Below are 16,496 nucleotides of genomic sequence, written 5' to 3'. Positions count from 1 at the left end.
TGTGTGCACAGAGTGCTTTGTTTGGGTGGGGCTGAGGTCATAGCTTGTGTGACCTGTCTTCCACCATCTATGGAGACAGCCATACCTCAATCCATCAGTGGGACAAGACCACCACCAGGCATCACAGAACTGAGAACTGGAGCCAGGTGTGGTGCACATCTGTAATCCTAGCACTTGAGATGCACGTCAGGAGCAGCAAGGTCCAGACAGTCTGGGCTGCTGCATAGTGGTTTCAAGGCCAGTCTAGGGTGTTTCAAAATAACCAAAGTCGGTAAAACTAGGGGTTGGAGAACCACGGATGAGAAGGCAGCTGTTTGTATACTGAAGGTGATCTCTCCTGTGGTCAACACATAGACAACACTCATACTCCCTCCTGAACAGCTTTTAATAGTTTTACTTCAGTTGGATGATGGAGTCAGAGAATAAGTTACAGGAACAGACAAAAAAAAAAAAAAAAAAACCAAGAAAAATGGAACTTAAAGTGCTTTAGGCTGCCAACGTAAACATAAGTGGCAGAAAGAGGCCACCTAGCTATGTCCCCAACCCCTGAGACAGGAGAGTCATTGTCAGGGTCCCTTTAACCACTACCACCCTCTAATCTCAGCCCTGCAGGTGGGTGGAAGGGAATTTCAGAGGCAGGGAAGGACTGAACAGGAATGAGAATGTTCTGTAAACTCGGGACAAAGTGAAGGGTGGGGGCAAGGGTGCACCTGGAGCCCTTGCCCTGCTGGGGTGGGGCCAGCCCCCCCACAAGAACTTGGGGAATACTGTTGGCTGAGCTGCAGACACGCCGCTCATTTCACAGCTTCTGCCCTCATCTCTCACCAGCAGACACAGACAGGCAGCTCTGCAGGGCCTCTCTGCCTACAGTGGGAGGCCCAGCCTAGGAATAAGGAGCCCTCCGGGGGCTGAGGGTTTGGTTTCTGGAGTGCACGGAGCTGAGCGAGCAGATCGGTACTACTTGACGGGTTCCACCACCAGGACTTTGCACTCGCGCTTGGCAATCTTGTCTAGAGAAAGCACAGCCTTGTCCGGGGGCAGGTAGAGGGGACGACCCACGGGGGAGGCCACAGGTGGTGTGATGGCCCTGCGCTCCATCACGCTGCCAGACCTGGAGGAAGACAGAGGCTGTGGGCTCTGGGAGGGTGTGGCATCCCTCCCAGCGCCCCTCTTGGTCAAACTGACACCAGTCCAGGATCGTACCTCATGAGGTGGCTACGGGAAGGCTGTTGGTGGGAGAAGGACTGCGAGCGGCCTAGGCTGGCCTGGTGCCTCTCCACCAGGTCCCGGACAGCAGGGCTGCTGGGGCTACTCTTGCGAGACAGGGGTCGGGCCTCGGGCGGAGGGTGGGACACACTGGCAGTGAACTGGAGCTTCAGTTTCATGTGCTGGCTCAGCTGGGTAGGAAGATGCAGACCTTCACACAGACCCAGGGTGGACTGGGCTTCCAGCTTCCCTGCGCCCAGCCTTTAGTGCCACCCAAGACATTTATTAACCCCTCTAGAAGCTAGGAAGCCCCAACTGTTCCACCCAACACTGGGCCCACCTCAAAGAGCCCGGTCCTCAGGGCCTGGAAGGCCACACTGAAGGTAAGTGCACTGCCCTTCCTGGAGAAGCCAAGGTTATTGAGGGGTGTGTGGCAGACGATGGAATCTAGGGCTGCTTGCATAGCCCGCCGCTCTTCCTCACACAGTTGCTTTCCTGGGGACAGAAACAGGTACCGGTGAACACTGGACAGCTTTCCTCAGCTCCCATAGGTCTTTGCCAGCTTAGGGGCATTTAATTCGCAAGGCGCTCTGTGGAGTAAACTGAGTAAATGTTATATTTTGCTCAGGGTTATAGACAATGGTAGTTAATGTTGTGTGCCGGGGTGTGTTCTAACCAATATTGTGCACTAACTCGTTAATATGCATAACAAGCCATGAGATGTTATTTCCTCAGTTTTAGAGAGGATAGAAGCCCAGAGAGATGAAGTAATTTACCAAGCTAGGAAATGAGTGGGTAATAGAATTTGTATCAGAAAGCTCAGATCCAGTGCCTCTGCCCACTGCCTACCTTAATCCCCATCTGTGACCCTGGATGACTAGCCAGGTACTCAGCACAACCATCCAGGTATTGCAGTCACCCACTGAGGTGGGGCTGGCGTTACTTTGAACTGTTCTCACTATCCTATCTTTCCCTGACCCTCCCAGGGGACGGGATCTCAGCCTGGCAGGGGACCCACCAGCCTGTGCATGTTCCGGGGTCCACACAAGCCTCACGGCTAGGAAGTCTTGGAGGTTGTTGAGCAGCGTGTAGGTGACAGTGAACCGCTCGTAGGTCCGAACAGGGGATTCACAAGAAGCAGTCATCACAAAGCAGGGGCGGTCTAGGCGGACACTGGGCAGGCTAGGAGCAGTGGAAGAGGAAGCTGGGTGGATGTGTTAGGCAGAGGTGAGCAGAAAGTGCCTGGTGGGCCTCCACATACTCACCGGTAGTGCGTGTAGATGCTCTGGGTGAAGGGCAGTTTCGGGGTGGACCACTGAACCACGGCAATCAAGGGGACTTCAAGGCCCTGCCGACAGGACAAAGGGAGACTTCCATGTTAGAGCTTTCTTCTCTTAAGCCCACAGCCATTCCCTTCCACTGTCTTCTTTGAGACTGGTCTCCAACTCCTTACATAGCTGGGGCTGACCTTGAACTTCTGAGCCTCCTCCTATCCTCCCAAGTACAAGGGTCGCAGCAGGCACATGCCATCACATCTGATTTGAGCAATGCTGACAGCAGAACCCAGGGTTCTGTGTTCCGTAGGCAAGCACTCTACCAACTGAACTGTATCTCCAGTTCCCACCATTCCCATCACTCCTGTGAACACACCAGCTCACCTCCTTGGCCCCCGCAGGGGGCTGCTCACCCCCTCTCAGCTGAAACAGGAAGTTGTGTTCCTCTAGGGCACTAAGTGGACAAGGGAAGTAGCCAGAGGTACCAGGAAGCCGACAGAAGGAGCCCATGGACACTTCACCAGACTGGTGACTAGTTCAGAAGAATGGAAGGCAGTGCATGAGCTTGTCATGTCCCGTCTCTGTCCCCACCACTCAACAGTCCTGGCCCTCCCCAGGACCTCACCAGACATTGTCCACCAGAAGTACAGAGCCATCAGGCATGACAGGTAGATAACTGGCATTGAAGTTGGGGAGGATGCGGATATCCCAGATGGAGATCTCCTCCTGGGAAGAGCTGTTCAGCACTGTGTGGTAGAACCAGCCAATTCAGAGTAGTGAGACCCCACCCTCACCCCCAAACCCACCTTTACCTAGAATAATGGACCCAGCACGGCCCTCCAATCCACTCCCTTGCTGCATTTCAAGCCTTGAGCCAGCAGATCTGCTCACCCTTGAGCACAGTCAAGTGTTTTCCAGCCACAGTGAACTGCCGGCATTTCAGAACTGGAGGGGGAAGCAGCGTCAGCAAGGTGCTCACTGCAGAGGGGATGAGACAAGAAATCAGACCTCTACCTTACACTTCTTGCCTTCCAGTGCGGCCCCTCTAATCTACCCCTCCTCCAAACTCCAGCTCTCCCCCTCTCCCCTACCTTGGGCCTTGAAGGCGCTCTGTTCACCACGGAAAGTCTCCCCAGGAGATCGAGTCTGTAGCAAGCGCAGGTAGCCTTGATCCCTGACTTCCGGTGCCTCGACCTCCCGCTTCCACACGGTTACTACAATCTAGGTACAGGAGTCATCGGGCCATGATCAGGACTGACAGACGGGTCTTGAAATGTCGTCCGAATTATAGGGCAACACCTTTAGCTTTGTCACCCTACCTTGGCCTTGGGTGTCCCTGGGGGCAGTCTATCCAATGAAACAGTGAGAGGGAAAATGACCTCATCTGTGGACACGATCGGCTCTTCCACAGGCAGCTAGGGGTTGTGAAAAGGGTGAAGAAGTCAGGAGGCTACCAAAGACGCAGGATCCTTCAACCCTCTGCAAGACAGGGCAAGCCTTTATGCCCTCCCCTCTGTCTTAGGTCCCTCTACAATGCTGTCATCTGACTCCTGCGGCAGGTCCCTAAAGAGTCCATGCCCCAAACTGCCTCTGTTGCCCCAGCAAACCTCCCCTCAGCCCTGTCACCCAGAGATCCTCACCGTGGTCGCTCCCCCTGAGGTAGCAGGGCCCGGGCCGTGGGTGAGAAGGGGGCTGCAGCCTCGAAACAAGGCCCCGCCCCCTGGGTCCCCTCCCCCCGGGGGCTCGGCATCCGGGTCGCCGGCGCCGCCGCTCCCTGGCAACCCCCCTCCGGCGCTGACCGAGGCCAGGGCGGCCAGGGCAGTCGCCAGCTCGGTCCAGGCCCCTCGGGATGCCAAGCCCGTGCCTCCCCCGACGCCGGGCCCCGCGCCGCCCCGGCAGCGCAGCACCAGCAGGAAGCGGACTGTCTCCCCCAGGTATAGATGGTTGCGCCGGGGCAGCGTCCGGTACCGGCCCGGGTCCCCAGCCAGCTCGGCGCGTGGCGGCAGCGGCACGGCCGGGAAATACATCGAGTAGTCGCATTGGGACTCCATTGGGCGGGGAAGGCGACGCCAACCGAGGCCGGGCCGGTGGGGAGCCGCGGGGCCGGCGGGGGCTCGGCCGGCGAGTCCCGACACCCGAGGGCCGCTGCTCCGCCCGGCAGCGGGAGACACCCGCCCGGCCCGGAAACCGGGGGAACGAACCCGGAACACAGACACAGCGGCGCCGGAACTGGGGTGCAGAGCAGAATGACTGGAGAAAAACCGGAAGCGGAAGGAAGGGGGCGTAGCCAACAAGGGTGCATGGATGGGGCACAGGGGTGAGGTGCTGAGGAATTTGTAGGTGACTAGATAGGGTTCTTTGGGTAGAATTTATTTTTATTTGCCCCTCCTCCTCCCTTCCTTCTTTTCCCCCTCTCTTTTCCCTCTCTTCCTTGCTCGCTTCCTTAATTTTCTCTTTCTGCCCCCCCCCCACTCTTCTTTGCTTTTATGACAGAGTTTCCTGTAGCCCAAGCTGACCTTAAACTCCCTATCTGGGCGAGGATGAATTCAGATTTTGATTCTCTTGCCTCCATTCTCCGGAGTGCTGGCATTACAGGTATGTGTCATCAGGTACTCCGCCGTGCATTCGAGGCAAGCACTCGACCAACTGAGCTTAACCCTCCCCCCCCCCCCCGGTCTTTTTCTTGAATTTTTGTTGTGGTGGTTGTTTATGGTGGTGTGTGTGTGTTACTGGCATGCCTGAGCCTCAGCCTTATGCTAGTCAGTCGTTTTACCAATGGGATATATTCCTAGCCTTGAAGAAATATTAAAAGAAAAGAAAGAACCCTTTCCAGTTCAATTTCTGTCCAACGAAAGATTCTTCATCACTTCCGCCCTTGAGAGCCCTACATAAAACAAGCAACCGGGAGCTGGAGAGATGGCTCTGAGGTTAAGAGCACTTGCTGTTCATGCAGAGGAACAAGGTTTGGGTCCGAACACCCACGTGGTGGCTCACAATCATTGGTAACTCCAGTTCCAGGCATGTATGTGGTGTACATTTACCCATGCAGGCAAAACACTGGTTCACAAAAAATAAACCTAATCATTTTTTTAAAAAAATAAGTAAACGTTTCATATCATTTATTCATCCAACAAATATTTTCACAGTGAAATCAACACAGCTCCCCAACAAATATTTCATAGAGAAATGGATATACCATATCCTAAACTTTCTCTGGCTCACTCCTTTGCCCCTCCAGGGGGCTTTGGGGGAACTGCTACATAAATCTACTTTGAGGCTGGAAGAAACAAAGTGGGCATCTGGGGGTGGGGGAGCAGATGTTGCTGGAATTCCTACAGAAAAGCCAGACAACTCCAGTCTCACCTTAGAGCAAACTTCCTCTTCCTTCTGAGGGAAGCGAAGATGCATCTTGTGTCTAATTTGTAATCCAATACCTATGGGGACAGTATCCTTGATGTCTTGAGAGGCAGGGAGACTGTAGGGGGAAACTGCTTGGCATCAAGTTTGTCTTTGTACTGTAGCTCAGGGGTAGCCAAGCGTTCACATTCCTCTTGATCTTTCTGGCTCAGTCCACTCTGAAGTACATAGCCCAAAACCTTAGCTGAACCAAACTGGAACGGACGGAGCCTTACATCGGTGATGTATTTGGGGTCTAAAGCCTCACCTCCCATCAGGCAACGTTTAGCCAGAGCTTCTCTTCGAGCACGGAGCTCAGCCACAGCACGTTGCAGTCGTCTCTGGCCATATTGTTCTATCCGTGCCCACAGACTACGGTTGAAGTGATTATACAGAGCCCAGTCTAGGTTATTCCACGCTCGGGCCCGTGCAGTCAGCTGCTGCTCTTCGTTCACCACACTCTTATTGGCAGCACTGAGCCTCTGCTCACTTCCGGCCTGAGCATTGTGCATGAAGCCCACTACATCATCCAGACCCCAGCACAGGGCATCTGCCAACAGAACCAATGACTCGTCAAAGTATTCGGCCACCATGACCAAGTCAAAGACTGAGTCTAACCAGGCCAAACCCCACTGGATAAAAGATGAGGGCCCAAAGTCTGAAGAAACAAAGCTGGCTGGCTGTTCATGACTATTAGCAACTGTGGTCACAGGCTGGAAGAGAGTTCCAAGGCCAGCACTAGAAGGCACAATATGTAACTGGAGGGGATTGGGGTCTCTGGGTAGATGTGGACTCACTCTCGTCTCTGGGGGGAAGGGCAAACCAAAGTCGAACCATAGTAAGTTGCGGGCATAGTGGTTGCCACGGCCCCCGGGTCTGTAGAAGGCTCGAGGATTGGACAAGAAGGCAGCCAAAGATGGTGCCTTTCGGAAGGCCGATGAGGTTGACTTATAATAGGAGAAGGCAGAGCGTGCTAGAGCCGCTGGATCTCGGACAATGGAAAAGAAGAAGCTGTCAGAAGGCATGACCTGAAGTACCTGCAGAGGAGAAAAAGAGCTTGACTAAGGAGAGAATAAGTACAAGCTAAGGCTCTGGTGAGCCCTCAGAACACTTAGCTTCTCTTACTCGCTGGGAGATCTGTGTGTGTGTGTGTGGGGGGGTGGTTATGTAACACCCCTGAGACTCAGTTTGCTTGTCTGCAAAAGGGAAGTAGTCACGGGGTACCCAGGTGACTGAGATGAATACATGAGGTAGCAGCTAGTCAGAAATTCAGAACACACAAAGCTCCTCTAGATTATTAATTTCCTTGGGTCTTTGTGTCTTCTTTAGTTTATGAATACTCTCAAACCTGGGGAAATGGCTCAGTCAACAAAGTGTTTGCCACACAAGCAAGAGGAACCAAGTCCATACTCCCTGTACCCACATAAAAGTCAGGCACAGGAGTGCTCACCCATAAGCTCTGTGCCAAGGAGGCAGAGACAGGTAGAACCCTGGGAGATGGCTGGCACACACCTAAAACCTATAAGAACCAGACTTTGTGTTTACTCCTACAACAAAAATCTATTTGTATTGAGTTTTTGTTTGTGTGGGTGCCCTTGTGCATGTGGACTTGGGGGGAGGGTCATTTCCTCAGGCAGGGAGCTCCAGGGACTCAGCTGCCTGTCCTCTCAGTGCTGAGAACACAAGAGCCTGCTACCATGCCCAGCTTTCTTACATGGGCTCTGGGAGTCAAACTCAGGCTTGCACAGTAAGCATTTTACTCTGTCTCCCCAGCCCTGCTGGGTTTTGAGACAGGGTGGCGCTTACGCAGCCCAGGTGATCTTGAACTCCTGCCTCAGCCACCTGAGCATTGTAATTATAGACAGGTGCCAGCATGGCCATCGTGCATTCACACACACACACACACACACACACACACACACACACACACACACCGAGAGAGAGAGAGAGAGAGAGAGAGAGAGAGAGAGAGAGAGAGAGGAGAGGAGAGAGAGAGATCAAATGCCTTTTCTGGGACTCTTGGTCACAGCTTCAAGAAAGCAACTGGCCTTGAGGCTCCTCAGGATGGAAGGAGGGGGACAATAGTAGCAGCGGTTGTATTCTCAGGCCAGTCTAAGATGATTGCCACACAAGGCTCTTCTGGAGCTCCTAAAGATCTTGGAGGAAAAAAGACACCCCTGAAGTAGTGCATTTGGGGTGGGCGTGGGGTTGTGCTGGAAAATGGGTAAGACTAAAGTCTGGGATGTGTCTCTTACTCAGCAGGTAACTGGGGAATCAGGCTGAGTTGTGTTGTGGCATGGCCCAGCTGACTGATTGACATGTTAGTCACTGAAGGTTTCCTCCCTGATAATGACTTTTATCATGGAACCTAACCTTTCTCTACCACAGTGGCAGTTGGTAATAAGTCTGTCCTTAAGGGAGTTTTTAAAATTAGGATCAGGGGATGGACAGATGGTTCACTGGTTAAGATCTTATATACTGCAATTTTGAGAACTAGTTCCCAGCACCCATAATGAGGTATCTCTACAAATGTCTGTAAGTCTACCTCCAAAAGGGGCAGAGACAGGAGGATCACTGAGGCTTGCTGGCTTCCAGCCTAACTGAAAACCTAGCCCCACGTCCAGGAGGGACCCTTGTCTCAAAGGAACAGAGAATGATACCTGAAAACCTCCTGCTACCCTTTCTAAGCCTCCTTGTACATGCATAGGCATATAGAATAGTCTCTCTCTCTCTCTCTCTCTCTCTCTCTCTCTCTCTCTCTCTCTCTCTCTCTCTCTCTCTCTCACACACACACACACACACACAAATAAATAAATCCTTAGATGAATACATTAAATAAGTTTGGCTCAATCTCCAAAATGATATTAGGAACTTAGTTGGAATTTAAGGTGTTGTGCTGTGCATCTGGAAACTATATGAGCAAGCCCCCAAATCCGCAACAAGGTATCTGTCAGTCTTTAACCATTCTTCCCAAAAGAGAACAAATGGTTACATTTCTCATAGTGTGAAGAAATGTCATTCCCCAAACTCCTATCTCCTCCTCAACTCTGCAGGAGGCTGCCAGAAAACAGATGGCCATTCACATTTCATTAAGTGAAGATTTAAGAGTGGGGGCACAGGATAGACTGAAAGTTTACTGACCGGGAGGGGGGGCATTGATTTTTTTTTTTTTAAGTAGCTATGATAGGCTGGAGAGATGGCTCAGTGGGTAAAGTGCTGTGCAAGTGTGAGGACCTGAGTTTGGATCTCCATGTAAATAAAGTTAGATGTAGTAGCATGCCTCTGTAATTTCCAATGGAGAGATGGTAGGTGGAGACAGGGAAGTCCCCAGAAGCCCACAGATCAGCTACCTGGAGTACATAGCCACAGCCTGCAAAAAAGAACCTGTCTCAGATGAGGTGGAAGGTGAGAACTAACACAAGGTTGTCCTCTGACTGCCACACACTCACCATAGTACACACTTGCCTGTGTCACAGTTATTGACACACACATCCTATAAGCCAAGATTTTTTTTTAAAAAGGATTAAGGCTTTCCTTAAGTGGATTTTTAATTTTCTTCATTAATATAGGCAATGGCCATAGGGCAAAGCAGAAGGTAGTTAACTGTCCCTGGCATCAAAATAACTGTTCCCAGTTCTACCATTTGCTCCTTGTGTGACTTTGGTATTTCCCTGATGTTATCAGCACCTTTGTTTCTTCGGGTCTAAATCTGGGTTAGTATATGGAAGAATGTGGAAGTGCCTGGAACATGATAGGTAGTTCATGAATGGTGTTGACCATGAAGGTCATCTCTCAGCCATTAGAGGAACTTAATTCAGGGATCCTTGTCACTGTCCCACTCTTAACAGTAGCTCCTCATTATACAACAGTGGCCCCTTGCTGGCCCTAACATCGTACAATCCTGTTTGCCTTGAGCAAGGGTGTACAGGATATGGTGGCTCACCACATGTAATCCTAGCCTTTGGAAGGCTGAGGAAGGAGAGATAGCTGAGAATTCAAGAAAAGCCCAGAGTATATAGTAAGAGCCTATTTCAAAATAAAGTGTTTGGGCCATTTCTGCTATTCTAGTAACTGTGCACACTCTCCTGATACACACGTGTGTAATATATGCATAATCATGTCTTTGTGATGGTTTGCTTCCTCTAAGAATGCCCAGTCTGGGCTGCAAATATAGCTCAGTGGTAAAATACTTGCCTAGCATGTCTGGGGAATCCCTGGGTTCAATCCCCAGTACTTCATTAACAAACAAACAAACAGACAAACAAAAAACACCAAGAATATTTGGTGTTTACTGGACATTGTGGCTCACACCTACAATTCTGGCACTCTGAAAGCCTGAGTTAAAGAACTACCATGAGTTTTAGGACCATTCTGGGCTAATGGAATGGTGAGTGTCATAATGGTAACTATCCCTCCCAAAGAGTGTCTGAGCTAGAGAACTAGCTCACTTTGTAGAGTGCTTGCCTAGCATTCACAAAGGGCTGGGTTCCATCACCACCACAGTATAAACTGATGGTGGTTTGTGCATATCTGATGGGAGATGTCCTTCTGTACATATGTTTCTCTTATTGGTTGATGAATAAAACACTGATTGGCCAATAGGCAGGCAGGAAGCATAGGCGGGAGGGAGAGAAGGTAGAGAATGTCCTTTAAAAGAAAAGAAGTAGTGTGGTGGTGCATGCCTTTAATCCCAACGCTAGGGAGGCAGAGGCAAGCAGATCTCTGTGATTTCAAGGCTACCCTGGTGTACAGAGTGAGTTCAAGGGCAGCCAGAGTTACACAGAGAGGCCCTGTCTCAAAAAACAAAAAACAAAACAAAACAAAACAAAAAAGTAAAAGAAATAGAGTAATTTTTTAAAAAGTCACATAAAGATGGAAAATACACAGAGTCTGGGTACTGTATGCTATTGTGTTGTCTTTGAATTGTTTTGTTACTGAGTAAAGAGCAACAGCTGCTAAAAGACATTTGATTATATATACTGCTAGATTAAGCCAATTTACATATTTTTAAAATGCCTTGTGTTCAAATTTAAGTCTAAGGACATGTTACTTTGGAAAGAGATTTTGTTTTTGTTTCCACAAAAAAAAAAAAAAAAAAAAAAAAAAAAGAAAGAAAGAAAGAAAGAAAGAAAAGCTGTGGATTCCTTCAAGACTAATATGGTTTGATCAAGCAATATCCCCTAAAGCAATTGCCCAGGTGATCCAACATCCAAAACAGTTGAGATGATACAGCCTCAGACTACTACAGTCAGGATTTGGCCATGTTTGTGGGTCTTCTAAGGATCCCCATGGTAGCCCAAACAGCAGGAAGCAGTTAGGAGAGAATGACACCCAAATTCCCAAATATTGTTTATAAATGTTTGTTTTCATTTAAACAGGGTTGGCTATAAATGGTTATTAATCACAGTCAGTCCTTCTAAAGAAAAAAGGGGAATATGATATAGAAATGAATATTTTGTATTGGTATGAATTTTGATTTATTGATACACATTTAAGGTCACTTTTGTTATATGTTTCTATTCTTGTTTAGATATTGTGTTTATATAGCTCATTTAAAATGTAATTTATAATTAAATACAGATTACATATAATCATCTATAATAGTCAAAACTTATAGTTATGTTAGTTAAGTTTTCTGCATATACAGAGATATATTTGAGATGGATAGATATTCTTCAGACTTTTCAAAGACCTTCAGAATATGGCATTTAAACTGGTTTATTAGGGTTTTTCTTGACAATGAGACACAACTGCTCCTGGCAATACCAATTACGTCAGAAAGGAAGATGGGCATTGAAGAAATTCATTATGGAGATTGCTTTCGATATGGTGAGACTAGCTATTTGTGCAAGAAACTGTTGCCTGTACTGTTTGACTATATGCTGTATAAACTGGACATGCAGGACCCACAGGAAAGTGACTGCTGAACTTGCAAAACAAGATAGGACAGTCCTACAGGCTTCCTGCTTCATGGAAGAGTCTGCCAGACATTCTGCAGGATACAGAGAAAAATGACAAACTGCCAATACAGACAGGACAGTTTCAAATTTCCTGCTTTGCTGAGAAGTCTGCCAGACACTCTTGGTCTGCAGGCTGAAGATAGATGCCCCAACATTACAGAAGAACTTTGGGCGATGTCTCTGTCCATTCTAGAGTTGATAATATTATCCTTCTGAGGTCTTTGATGGAGATGAAGATAAATAGTTATGGTTATGGTTTTCCTTAGTTATTATAAAAGATAAGTTACATATAAAACTTTAGACTCACAAAGACAGGATAGAAGATAGAATATTTTCCTTAAATTTTGCCAAATGTTAATGGATTAAACATTAACTACAGTTCTTACTTGGCAACTGTTTTGTTATATATCATTTTACTATGTTAAAGTTAAAATCCTCCTTTTTATTTAGACAGAAAAAAGGAGTTGAGGAGGGATGTTCTTCTGTATATATGTTTCTCTTATTGGTTGATGAATAAAACACTGATTGGCCAATAGCCAGGCAGGAAGCATAAGTGGGCCTACCAGACCAGGAGAAGGCTGAGGGTGAGGGGAGAAGGTGGGGAGAGATGTACAAAGAGATGCCATACTGCCCAAGGAATAACATGCCAGATTATGGGTAAACCACAGCCTTGTGGCAATACATAGATTAATAGAAATGGGTTAATAATAATTAAGACAGAGCTAGCCAATAAGAAACCCTAGCTATCAGCCAACAGTTTTATTATTAATGTAGCATCTGTGTGTTTATTTGGGGCAAATTGGTTGTGGGACCAGGTGGGACAGAAACTTCCATCTTTACACATCAGTACCCAACACTCAGGAGATGAAGGCAGGAGCATCAGAAGTTCAAGATCATCCTTAGCTACTAAGTGAGTTTGAAGCTAGTCTGAATTATATGAGATCCAGTATCAAATACAGACAGACAGACAGACAGACACACACACACACACGAGAGAGAGAGAGAGAGAGAGAGAGAGAGAGAGAGGGAGGGAGGGAGGGAGAGCGAGAGAGCGCAAGAGCAAGAAGCATAATAAGCCTTTACTTGAAAACCCCATCTGATCTTTCAAAAGAAAGTTCCTCACCCACCTCACCAATCTTTCTCTGTTCTCCTGCCAGGTGCTCCTTATCCCTCGTGGTGCTAGAATTACAGTGTGAGCCACCACACCCAGTCCATGTGTGTTTTCTGTCTCTTCCAACAAGTATTCGCTGGTTTAAGCATGTGAGAGAATGTGTGTATCCCTCCCATAGGAAGTCTGCTTTGAGGTCCAAGTTGGGGGTCTCTTTGTTGTTTGTTTTTGAGTCAGAGGTCTGATTATGCAGCTCAGGTTGGCCTTCAACTATTTTTTTTTTTAATTTTTTGACATTGAATCCTTCTGGCTCTGTCTCCCAAGTGCTAGGGTTACTGGTGTGCACCCAGTTTATGTGGTGCTGGAATTGATTCCAGGGCCTTATGCATGCTAGACAAGCATCCTATCAACTGGACTACATCCCTAGTCTGACCTCCAGTCTCCTCCTGTCTCAACTTCCCCAGTTCTGGGGTTACAGGTGTATACCATCAGACTTTCAACATGTCCAACTGCTCTGCACTCTGTTGATTGCTTAATACAGAACTGACATGAAGTTTTTTGAAACTTTTTTTTCTTTCCGGTTTTTTCTTTTCCTTCTTTCTAACACATATAACTCCAGCACTAGGGAGACAGAAACAGGAGGGTCGTGGGGCTCACTGGCCAGCAGGTCTATCTGAATCAGCAAGTTCCAGGTTCAGTGAAAGACCCTGCCAGTCTCCAAAACTAAGGTGGAGAGTGAGAAACACATCTGGAATTGGCATCTGGCCTCCACAAGCACATGCACACACAGATCCCATATGGAAGAAAGGAACACACTGGTTCCCAGCACTACACCTGCCCCAGAGAACGAACATTGTAGAAAGAGCAATAGAAGACCTCATCTTTATGTCCTAGGGTCCAACTTGTGGATGAACCCCCCCCCCATACTAAGTCATGGAACCCTCTCTTACAGATCTTGACCACAAGCCTGAGTTTTCTTTCCCGTTCAACCCCACCCTCCCTGAACCTCCTCACCTCTTTCAGGTTGAATCTCATGTGGTGACAGAGGATATGGAAAGGCTTCTTGGTATCTGAACTCTGGGGGTGGTAACCTTTGACCTTAGAGGCCTGGAAAAGCTTTGGGTAGCCAAACTGGTAGTGGGCAGGCAGGGCAAAACGTAGCCCTTGCTGGTCCCCGTAACGATGAAGGAGACTGAGCACGGAACTGCTCCCAGATTTGTGTGTCTTCAAGAATACAAGCCGCTGTCGGGGTAGGCAAGACTTAGCAGTTGGTCCCAATGAAGGGATCCAGGACTGTCGGAGCTGCAGCCCAGGTAACCTAGAAAGAGAAAGTAAAGGGATTGCCCTGTCCCTAGCCAGTACGTGGAGCAGGTGGGCCCTTGTGATGAACAGACAGTAGGAATGCACCCCCAAGTGTTTACCCCCTAGAGTCACATCCCCAGGTGGGGTTAAGGAAGAGTAGTTTTGGGGGGATATAGTCAGAGAGGTAGGACAGAATGAGTACTCACCTCCTCTGAAATGGTCCCCCTAAGAGCTGGAGGCCAAATCCAATGGTCATGAAGACTCCCAGAGCCACCCCTAGGCTCCGAGGCCTCCAGAGCCTCATGGTCCTGGCAGGAGACAGAGGACCCATTTGTCACAAGGGAAGTGACTAGACAGGGACAGAGCCTGGGCCAAGAGCCATGGGTGGCAGAGAAAGCTGGAGATGGCCGTGCAGCCGTGGAAGGTACGTTTTGGAGATCAGGGGCTCATTCCCCAGGCCTCCTCACAACCCTGGTTGAGTCTGCCCCCTGAGTTAGCAGATTTTTGCCTCTGTCAGCGTCTAGAAGGGAAATGGGGGGGAGGGGGGAGAAGAGGAGTCTAAGGAGAAGGGCAGAACCTTTTCTTCTGCTGCTGCTACAGAGACCCGAGGCAGGGATGGTGTGTCTTTACCCGTTAGCTTTTTATACCAGATCCTTGTAGATGACCTGGCATCTACACGGTGTTCTGCCAACCTGGTTGTCTTCAGCCACCCCCAACTCTCCAACTGTAGCCCTTCCTAAGCTTGGGATATTTAAAAGGGAAGGTGAGAAAGCCAGAACCCAGACCTCAAATGAAACAGACACCTAATGAGATTGAACCTGTTTGCTCATGAGGTCAATACAGGTCCTGGCTACCTTCCTAGTCCCTCTGCCAATCACAAATAGGAATGAAGAACCTCCCTCCTGGAACTAGTATAGGGGGTCTAAAAGGGGTTACTGAAAATGTGGGACTACAGAGCCCCTAGATGCATCCCATCTCACTTCCTCATTCTGTTTAACAGTGCATAGGAAAGGCAGAGAGAGGCAGAGACAGGAGAGCAGAGAGGCAGAGACAGGCAGACACACACCTACACAGAGACAGGCAGACAGACACACACACACACAGAGCAGAGAGAGACACACACACACAGCAGAGCAGAGAGAGAGGCAGAGATAGACAGACACACAGAGAGAGACAGAGAGCAGAGAGACAGACACACAGAGCAGAGAGAGATACAGAGACAGACAGACACACACAGAGACACAGAGAGAGCAGAGAGACAGACACACACTGCAGAGAGACAGAGACAGACAGACACACACCACACACACACACACACACACACACAGAGAGAGAGAGAGAGAGAGAGAGAGAGAGAGAGAGAGAGAGAGATATTTTCTTCTTTCCTAGGCCCCGAGCTTCATGATCAACTTGGAGTATAGTTCCATCTTTTCAGATTACACCCAGCAATCAAAGATCAAGGTCCTTCCAACAAGCTTTGACATCCTGCTTCCCCAAATTACCAGGGTGACCCCAAGCCAAAAGAATCCAGAGGCCCGCCTCCTTCTGGCATTATCCCCAACTCCCTCCCCGACCACAGCCCCCAGAATTCAGCCAGCAACTCCTCTATCCTGAGCTACACTTTATTTCTCCCATCCATCTCGAGCTCTCCTCATTACCCTCATCCCAGCTCATGGTCCCCTCTGCAGCTTTGGCGACTGCTTCATCTGTCGTCAGCCCTTTGTTAAGGGTCTTCTGAGAACCCTTCAAGTCTCCTTCCATAAATTCAAACGTCTCTCCACCGGTTCCAGACTCAGCTTCTCTAGCCACTCACCAGGCCATAAGGAGAGCGGTGGAAAAATCAGGTCGGGCTGTCCCAGCCACCGCCCGGCTCCTCGGATCAACTTTCCCCACAAACTTTTCTCAGCACCCAGACTCCTCCCCCTCCCCTCCCTTTGTCCCGCCAGTCCAAGTAGCTGCTTGCTTGCTTGCTTGAGCATTGCTCCTTTTAATCTGGGTCTCTCCCCTCCCTGCCCCTTTACCAGTCCACTGGGGAAAAGATCACCTACCCTGCCTTTGAAGGATGCCACTTCTACTCTCCTTTCAAGTAGGCATCAATTACATCTTTTTTTTTTTCTTTTGCTTTCCACAAAAGATTTATTCAGGTGAAAGGAATGAGAGAGACAGAGAAAAAGAAATGGGGTGGAGGGAGACAGACAGACAGAAAATAGCTAAAGTCTGCCAAGAATTGCTGCCTTTACCCTGAAGGCA

The 16,496-nt window shown here is 48.9% G+C and overlaps 2 protein-coding genes across 3 annotated transcripts; both read right to left on the bottom strand.

Annotated features, from left to right (window-relative positions):
• Positions 1 to 367: 367 nt before the first annotated feature.
• On the bottom strand, positions 368 to 4,685 carry Trappc14 (trafficking protein particle complex subunit 14). The gene is made up of 11 exons (XM_051205189.1): positions 4,121 to 4,685; positions 3,800 to 3,895; positions 3,572 to 3,701; positions 3,372 to 3,458; positions 3,106 to 3,226; positions 2,865 to 3,012; positions 2,472 to 2,554; positions 2,225 to 2,388; positions 1,547 to 1,701; positions 1,204 to 1,397; positions 368 to 1,111 (listed from the first exon to the last, which is right to left on the bottom strand). Exons 1-11 carry the CDS (start codon positions 4,529 to 4,531, stop codon positions 958 to 960), a joined length of 1,743 nt encoding a protein of 580 aa, XP_051061146.1. The 5' UTR covers positions 4,532 to 4,685; the 3' UTR covers positions 368 to 957.
• Positions 4,686 to 5,582: 897 nt separating this feature from the next.
• Gal3st4 (galactose-3-O-sulfotransferase 4) lies at positions 5,583 to 16,170 on the bottom strand. Of its 2 annotated transcripts, none has more exons than XM_051205264.1 (4): positions 16,060 to 16,170; positions 14,453 to 14,766; positions 13,959 to 14,262; positions 5,583 to 6,913 (listed from the first exon to the last, which is right to left on the bottom strand). In XM_051205264.1, the coding sequence occupies exons 2-4, from the start codon at positions 14,575 to 14,577 to the stop codon at positions 5,915 to 5,917; spliced, it is 1,428 nt and encodes a 475-aa protein (XP_051061221.1). In that variant the 5' UTR covers positions 14,578 to 14,766; positions 16,060 to 16,170; the 3' UTR covers positions 5,583 to 5,914. The 2 variants fall into 2 exon arrangements, with proteins under 2 accessions (XP_051061221.1, XP_051061222.1); XM_051205265.1 differs by having other exon boundaries at positions 14,453 to 14,554; positions 16,060 to 16,167.
• Between the last annotated feature and the right edge of the window lie 326 nt (positions 16,171 to 16,496).

This window comes from Phodopus roborovskii, unplaced genomic scaffold (assembly GCF_943737965.1).
Source record: "Phodopus roborovskii unplaced genomic scaffold, PHOROB, whole genome shotgun sequence".
NCBI lineage: Eukaryota > Metazoa > Chordata > Mammalia > Rodentia > Cricetidae > Phodopus > Phodopus roborovskii.
Note: the sequence above shows the minus strand (reverse complement) of the source record. Positions and strands in the feature narration are given on the sequence as shown.